This window comes from Oreochromis aureus, linkage group 18 (genome assembly GCF_013358895.1).
Source record: "Oreochromis aureus strain Israel breed Guangdong linkage group 18, ZZ_aureus, whole genome shotgun sequence".
Classification (NCBI taxonomy): domain Eukaryota; kingdom Metazoa; phylum Chordata; class Actinopteri; order Cichliformes; family Cichlidae; genus Oreochromis; species Oreochromis aureus.
Window position 1 is genome coordinate 27,030,736 of NC_052959.1, and position 8,702 is coordinate 27,039,437.

General features: G+C 39.5%; 1 protein-coding gene across 1 annotated transcript; it reads right to left on the bottom strand.

Annotated features, from left to right (window-relative positions):
- Positions 1-397: 397 nt before the first annotated feature.
- LOC116332077 (ETS domain-containing transcription factor ERF-like) lies at positions 398-8,361 on the bottom strand. Its single transcript, XM_039601701.1, has 4 exons — positions 8,304-8,361; positions 4,320-4,551; positions 3,638-3,779; positions 398-523 (listed from the first exon to the last, which is right to left on the bottom strand). The coding sequence occupies exons 1-4, from the start codon at positions 8,359-8,361 to the stop codon at positions 398-400; spliced, it is 558 nt and encodes a 185-aa protein (XP_039457635.1).
- Between the last annotated feature and the right edge of the window lie 341 nt (positions 8,362-8,702).

Below are 8,702 nucleotides of genomic sequence, written 5' to 3' on the forward strand. Positions count from 1 at the left end.
GCGTGAAGTGCAGACAGAAGAAAAGAAGGATTCATAAATATTTCTATGCAAAAAAAAAAAAAAAAAGAAGAAGACAACATGGTCCAACTAAATAAATAGCCCACAAAGTCTGTGCATTTTAAACCACAGGTAGTGAATAATAAACTATTGTACAACAAGCTCAAACAGCACACAAAAAAGCTTGTGTTTGAGAGATTTGAGAAGGGAAAGCAGTCCATCTGTTGTAGCTTGTTTTCTCTTTGTCACTCTAACCGTCTCCCTGCTGCCTTCAACTCATCTTGAAGTTGAGTCTGCTTCGCTCCCTCATACAGGCTCCGACTGACGTAATGGTTCACATCCCACCCTGCGGGGCTCTTGTGCAGCCAGCGAGCGTTCAGGCTCAATTCCCCCAGCTCCCTCAGGTTGACTCCTGGCCGTGCAGGGGTGGAGATGACGGGGAAAGGGCCGTGGAGAGCCCGAGGCACGGGGAGCGGTTCAGGAAGGCAGCACGGGAGTAGGAAGGGGTGAGGCAGAGGCTGAACCGCTGTCAGGAATCAGAGTGAGAGTCAAATCAATCAGAAAGGTAACCCCTGAGACATATGCAGAGCTCAAACACATAGTGATTTATTAATACCACTACTCTGATGCATTGAACGGGCTTTAAAGCCATTCGGGGGGAACCTAAAACTAGTTCTAAGTAGTTAAATTAACTGTCTAAAGTGAATATTTTAAGTCTATAATAGATAAAACACAAAGAAGAACAGCAATCTTGAGTCTAAATCTTCATTAAAAATGTCACTTTGAGGTCAAATTATGAGCTATTTTTAGGTCTTCAACTCATATCACAGTAAGACTAAGTTTCTGGATTCTTTGGGAGGAAGCATGTAAATGAACATTAAATTAGCATCCTTCCCACATAAATTCAGTCGTCTTAATATTTAAAAAATCATAAAGTAACTGCTTCCAGGAAACATGCACTATTAAAACTTCCAAGGTGCAAAGTACAGAGCATTTTTTAGCATTTACTTTCTTTCATGCATGTTCAAGCTGAATGAATTTATTCACTCTGGAGGAAAAGTCTTCAAGGTCAGGATCGAACTCCTTCCTTGCATTATTTTCCATCACCGTCACCCTGTTTCACCTTGAAATACATTAAATTATAGAAGAGGCAAGCCATCAGAGTGCAGTCTCACTGGAAATTGAACTAAACGCAGCTGAAGGAGTTTAAAAATCTGCAGTTTACAGGCATTGAATAGTGAGTTATGTAATGTGAAAGTGAGTGAATATGAGGACGGTGGAAAAGCAAGGTAATGTCAGTCCAGCTAAAACTACAATTACAGCTTTGTTAATTACTGATCAAGTGGAGAATTCTCAGTAAAGTCCATGAAACCTACAGTAGCAATCAATTGATCCTTTCAATGAGTGTGTCTGGGTCTCGAAAGCCTTTATTAGACTTCATTGAATCACATAAAGTTTTACCATGAATTAAACGCACCATCCTTCTCCTGCACTAGAGGAAAGAATTATTAAAAAATAGTTATAAATATATAAGAATAAGAACATCAAATGTGTATTAATCCAGAGCTAGAAGTAGTCCTGAGTCAACTGAATTACATTATATGGACAAAAGTACTGACCTTCCTGCACATGATATGCTACGAAGCTCCCAGTGCACAGCTTTTGCACTGATGTTAATGAGAGAAGCGGTTTGAAGTGCTACAGTCATCGGGACAGCAGAGAGTTGATGAATTTTACGCGCCTCATTAGTAGCTCCACAGAGTATTAGTTTGCACGTTCACCTAGCAAATGTGTGCCTTTCAGGAGTCAAGCTACAGTGTTTTGGAGACTGGGTGATGCACGAATAAACACTAATATAATAAACAAAATGAAGCCATGAAACAAGCAAAGAAACTAGCTCACACAATAACATTAATTGCTCCTTTGCAAAAGGGTGTTTTAAAAAGGTCAAGATGACTGTTAAGGAAGGTATGAAGGTTAGGGGCTCCAAAAAGTACCACTTTTTATTTTTGGCTCATACAGTTTAAAAAAGTTCAGTGCCGTCCACAGTGTTATATCATCAAAGAGGTCCAACAAGACCTTCAAGGGGGTTGTGGTTTACGTTTCAAGTTTGTGAATCATCTGCACAGCTGTGAAATTAAGTTCCATATTTTCTGAAAATTGATCCTAACAGCAGCATACTGAGTGAAATAAGTACTGGACCAGGAATGGACCCTGATGATAAAAAAAAAACACCCAGCCTGGTGGCAAAGCTTCTGTCTGTTAAATATGATTTAAACCATTCAAAAACAGCCTCTTTAACGCCCACGCCATGATCCAAGGTTACCACTAAGGTATAAAAGCACTAAAATGGCAAAATGCTCCAGGTCTGCAATTAATAAAAGATGATTAAAAACTTTTCAAAGTATTCTCTCACAGATTGCAATTTGGGACTCTTTGAGAGCCAAATGTCTCTTATTATGTGTCTGTAGTCACTTGGTGCCTCCAGTGGTATATTATTAGGTTGACACATTTGCTTGGCGAGTGAAAAGTTGCTGGTTAAATTTCAGCCAGAGACACAAATCCCCTTTGGGATTGTATTAGTAAGGGCATCCGGTGTAAAAACTCTGCCATATCAAACATGCAAAGCTACCCACTGTAATCACCCCTTGTGGCAAGGGAGCAGTGAAAAGCAGCTTTTTGGGTCTTCATCTGTGTTAGCTGGACTCTGCAGACCTCGTGCCTTACCTCTGTCCATCACTGACCCTGCTCTTCCACAGAGAGGAAGGCCACTGTCAGCAGCGAGATGAGGGAATAGAAGAGAGCCGCTCTGGACGAGCTGGAGGGATGGAGGTATATGGAGGATGAGATGGAAGGATGGTTGAAATGCAAAGAGTGCAGACAGACAGCGAGTGCACAAAACATCAAGAACACCAGGTGAAGATTAATTTATTTTTAATATACGGAGGATCAAAGCTCCTGGAGCTGAAAGGAAAAAGGCACTTCAGATGATGAAGACATTAATCAACTTAATTGAAGTATGGTGTTCCTGATATTTTGCACACATATCTGAAAAACTCAATTAGAATATATGACATTAAGAGTTTAATTCCAAAACAGTACTTTTTTTAATAGACTCTGCTCATGCAGCGCTTTTCTACCTCAACAGACAAAGCGCCTCCCTACTAATCCCCACTCCTACAAAATTTATCAAATAATTAAACAAGGTCTGCTGCTTTTTTTAAAGGCTAGTAGGTAACCTAAGCCCTTGCGCTGCCCATGAACATGATATAACTTTAACACACTGACTCCCCTCTACTTTAGAGGATCAGTCAATTGCTTGGTTTTACATTAAATGATAAAATTTCACTAATGATTTTTATTCAAGTCAACCAAACTCATATTAAATGATAAAGTTGAGGCAATTGTTTCTATTAGAGCTGGTTCATTTTTTATATATCAAATAAGGCAATTATTTTCTTTCAAAGTGCTGAGGAATGAAACTCTTCCTAAAGGACTCATTTTTTGAAAAACTGGCCAAATGACAGGTTACATTCCACTCCACTGTATTTATAGTGTTATATAAAGTGTAAAATAACCCAGAAGCCAGTTTTCCACATAACAAAGTCCTTTAAGCTGAGGTGAAGACGTGATGAATGACCTGATGGCTCGGTGCTGGTGGTGCTGGTGGTGCTGGCGGTGGGTATCCCGGATAGTTGACGAGAATAAGTTTACTGAAGTTGAACTTGTAGGTGAATCGTTTCCCTTTGGTCTTGTGCAGGATGCGTTTGTTGTAGTAGTATCTGGAAGTAAAATGTTTTCTCTGTCAAGACTACTCTCTGAAGTGTGTGTCTAAGGTACGCTTTGCTGTTCCTGTAGGGCACTTTAGATTTCTTTGTTGCTTCCCAGGCGGCATGTTTTGCATCTGTGGGCATTTTAGATTTGAAAATTTAATTTGACAACATGTGTTGGCAAGGAGCCTGAGGAGGAAGCTGCACGGAGAGAAAGGATTACTCATATATATATATATATATATGTATGTATATATATGTATATATAAGATATATATATATATATATTACTATGTATATATATATATATATATATATATATATATATATATATATATATGTTTGTATAACTTTTTAAATTTCAGTATTTTTTACATATATACTATGTTTGTATAACTTTTTAAAATACAGGAAAATTCAACAGGAAAATTCAAATAAACATAAATAGTCAAAATCAAATTAAATGAAAAAATATGTATATTATAGCATTATTTGTCTTGAATTAATTTTAAGTCTTAAGTTTTCAGAATATGTTGATGCTAATTTACCCACCTGAGGGCCCGGCTGAGCTTGTCGTAGTTCATGTGTGGCTTGCCCTTCCTCTCGCCCCACAGCCTGGCCAACTTCTCAGGGTCCCTGATGACAAACTCGCCCCACTCCCCTCCCCAGCCGATGGCCCCGCCCTCGCCTCGGGCCAGTAGTTCAAGTAGGAAGTGCCAAAGCTGGATCTGTCGGGAGCCGGGCGACCAGGTGGGTTTGTAGGCCCAGTCAGGGAACAGCACTGCTGGAGAAGCAATTAGGAAACAATAAGGAAGGTCAGCAATCTAAAATTCAGTGGTGTGCGTTTGAGTCCCCATTAAGGTTGCTCATTCATTTGTCTCAGGAAGCCACAAATCACACTTTGATGGGCTGGGTTAATATCTTGCATTATTGGTAAAAATTAGATGAGAAGCCTGAAGTAGCTATGCAAGTAAGCAAACATGAGCTGTAGACTGTATATAAATGATGGGAGGAGCTGAGCATTTAATTGTCCATTACGATTTTACTTTTTAGAAGTCAGATGTTTTTCAGAACTAAGACATGGACGCAATCACCAGGCATGCATACTCTTAAATCACGCTCTGGTTTTTTGCCTAATTCCTCCATATGGAACCATAATTAGAAAAAAATAAACTGACATCAGATTTTATTAAATAAAACTTTAAACCAGCATTTGAGACCATAAACCCACCCAGAATGTGTTTTTATAAATCAAGTAAAAAGGGGTTTTATTTTTTGTTTTTCTACTGACTGAATACAATCGAATGTATTTTTTCAACCACACAAGTCGCCCCCTGCTGGCCATTACAAAGACTGCAAGTTTAACGCTAAATACACTATCATGATAACATGTTACTGGTAAGTGGAGTTTATCCAGTTAGATTCAGTTAGTGTGGCTGTTTCTTGTACTAAAATCTTGAAAAAGACAAAGGACTTAATTATTGGAATGATTAATTATGAAAATTTATGTTTTCAAATGATGTAGGGCTCAAATTTATGGGGCACTGTAAGGGTCCAAAGACCTCTCTGTTTTCTGTGTTATGAAGTATGTTTTACATTGTTATGATTCATATTTAGAAGGTAATGTGTCTCATGTTTTATTCAGGTTGGGGATTTTTTTTTTCCTTTTAATCTTTGTGACAAGCTCAAAACTGCTATTAATATAACAGAATAAAAACGCCACTGCATACATTACATTACATGCTAACAAGCTAATTTGCCATAAATCACCTCTCTGTCAGAGTAAAACAAAGATATATGAAGTTTGCTGTGTGAAAGTTGTTTTTTTTGCTGAAACAAAAATTGCTGCACATCATGAAAAGAAGCTCCTAATATAACATCTTATTATCACCATATCAGATCGTGGCTCCAATAGGCTTTGGTTTCTCTTTCTTTATTCCACACTGATTGTACGGATTTTTGCAAATGGGATTTTGGTCGTAGAGGAGTTTCACTAAATCTCTGTTTCATCCAGACATGTCATAAAAAAACACACACAGACACAAACAATGAATATTTCTCATCATTTGTTTTGGTGGTCGTGAAGCTTTGTTGTTCTGTGAGCACAAACTAATAACTCTGCGACTATGAGAAAATAATTTCAAGCTTATTCAAGCTCAGCTCATTATTTTGGGTTCAGAAATATGCTCATCTGTTACAGAGGTTTCTTACTGCAAGCTGGTTATCTGTAAATTCTTCCACAAGAAAATAGATTGTCCTTGGATCTGTCTGAAGCTTTGCTATTTGAGGCAAGACTGTTAACTTCAACAAAATTAATAAGGTGACGTGAATACATTAAAGCATGGATGGTTGTCTGTCTCCATCCATGCTGGCAGCCTGTCCATGGTGTAAACTGCCTATCATCCTCTGGCAGCTGGGAAAGGCTCCATGACCCTGAACTTGATAAGCAGTTAAGAAAGTGGAAGGATGCATGAATTACTGTTTCTAACTTGTTGGCTGATAAAAATAATACGTAATATAGTTTATAAGATGGTAAAAACTGAAGTGTTAAAAGTTAAGACCAAGTTTTTTGGGGGGGGGAGTTAGAAAATAGATTACTAGCTGATTAGCTTGTAACATATTTGAATTTAGCTGAGCAAATAAACTCTAAAATAACAGCTCTCATGTGTCACCTCTCTGGTGAGGAAATACCTGCTAGATATAGTGGGGCTTGCCTCAATGCACAGGGCATTGGAACCTGGAGAGGGGCTGGACTCCATACTACTCTGGAGTTGCTCCTGTTGAGAGGCAGCGAGCAGTGCTGGGTATGCTTGGCTATCAGTTCGGTACCTGCATTTTGGGGATTGTTGGACTTCTTTGCTTAACCTCAGCTTGTCTATATTAAGCATCATGGCTGAGCATAAGGGTGTTCTTTGGAGGTGGCATGAGGACTGTAGGCCAGTAATCAATTTTAGATCTGTGGTTTCATGTTTTGGACACTTGGGAGAAGAACAACAGAGTTGTGAACTGAACCCCAGCTTGCAGTGAGTTGAATCAAATAGTGGGGGAGAATGCTGAACAGGCTTAGTGTACCTATACATATAGGTTCAGGTATACCAGAACGTTCATAGACGTTCCACATTTGGCAGAGTGTCAGTAGCAATCTGAGGGACCCTGAGGACAGACAGTCCAAATGGATCATGTTCTGCACCTCCATTGTTGAGGTGGCTGTATGGAGCTGTGGCCACAAAGTGCTTGCCTAGGCAGTAATCCCAGAACGACATGTTGGACATTGGAGATGAAGAGAGCCGTCAAGCTGAAGAAGTCCTACTGAGCATGATTAGCCTTTGGGACTCAGGAGGCAGTTGACAGGTACCGCTGACCAACCAAAGTGCAGCTCTAGTAGTAGATTTTGGTGAAATCATGGAGAAAGACTGTCAGTCAGCCTTGATGCAATTCTGGGAAACTGTCATGTGACTCAGGAGGAGGAAGCAGTTTCCTGTTCACACTGTATACAGCAGGAGGTAGTCAGGCAGAGGAAAGAATATTTTGAGGATCTCCTCAATACCATTGAAAAGCTTTCTGTAGTGGAAGCAGAGTCTGGGAATGAGGGAGATGATTTGCCCATCACTGGAGATGAGGTCACTGAGATTATTAATCAACTCCTTTGTAGCATCTCTGGATGTTGTGGGTTTATTGTAGCTGAATCACCTCTGCAACAGTGCATGGAAGTCGAGGAGAGTGGACTGGCAGAATGGACTGATGGTTACCCACTTTAAAAGGGCAGACCAGGGAGAATGCTCCAGCTTCAGGGGGAACATGCTCCTGAAGCTTGTCTGGGAGAGAAAATAGCCTATTTGTTAGTTGAATCTTGGATTCTGTTGGAACAGTAAGGTTTCATGGAACACCAGACCATCTCTCTGTCCTCTTGTGAATATTCCAGGGTGCATGGCAATTCGCATGGCAATGAGGGAACATGAGCCTGATATCCATGGCTAGTATCTTCTTCATTTTATTTACTTCTAGTCAACTAGTCAGACTCCCTCTTGGCTCCATTGTCTTGTTCTTAATCTTCCTTGAAAAGGAAGTTTACTGGTATCAAAATCAGCTTCTCTACTTAACTAGAATAATGTCCTAAAAGATCCCTGAGTAAGTAAACTGATGGTGCAAAAGCCACTGGCAAAAACAGTTTTGCTTCGGAAATAAAACTGGAAGATGTTCACGCTGATATGCCATACCTCGTGGACATTAAAGCTTCAGTTTTAACTTAAGTACAGACTAAATATTAATATCACAGGTCAAAATGGAGCAGCTTGTATCAGTTGCTGATTGGTCAAGACGGCATCAAGACTGCATGACTTGCTGGCACTGACATGATGACATATCATTCCTTTGTTTCTCGTAGTTTTATCTATTTTTATCATGCATCCGAATAAGATCTGCACCGAATGAATACATAATAACTCTTACATAAATATGAAAGCTATCCCACACAAATGTCTACCCACACATATGTAAATAACTGAGATGAACGCACACCGACACACACGGTCTTACTTCTGCTCCAGTAAGGTGAAGAAAGGTGACCGACTGAGGAGCTGCAGCTGCACTGCATCTGTCACAAAATACAAACAGATAAAACTTGTCAGTGTCTGACTACAAGAAAATATCTTATAAAAAATGATAATTACCTCTCATCTGGTGTGAAATTAGCCATCACAACAAAGCACAAATGCAACTGATTGCAGCAACTTATCCTTTCACCATCACCCACAAATGAAATCGATGGCAAAGCCAATCTCCCAATTGTATATTAGATCAATATAAGTAAATGAATATAATGTGTTATGTATGCCCTGACAGTTTATAATGTGCCTGGAATTGCATTTGACTCAATAGCTGGTTTTACAGTGGCTTAAATGTGTGAAAGCACCATTTTCCCTGCAGACATTGTTT

Bases quoted from the DNA above. Each gene is read 5' to 3' on its own strand.
- LOC116332077 (XM_039601701.1), bottom strand. From the start codon at position 8,361: ATGCAGTGCAGCTGCAGCTCCTCAGTCGGTCACCTTTCTTCACCTTAC. The intron at 4,552-8,303 runs GTAAGACCGTGT...TTGCTTCTCCAG, and splicing joins TTCACCTTACTGGAGCAGAA to CAGTGCTGTTCCCTGACTGG. The intron at 3,780-4,319 runs GTGGGTAAATTA...TTTTACTTCCAG, and splicing joins AAGCTCAGCCGGGCCCTCAG to ATACTACTACAACAAACGCA.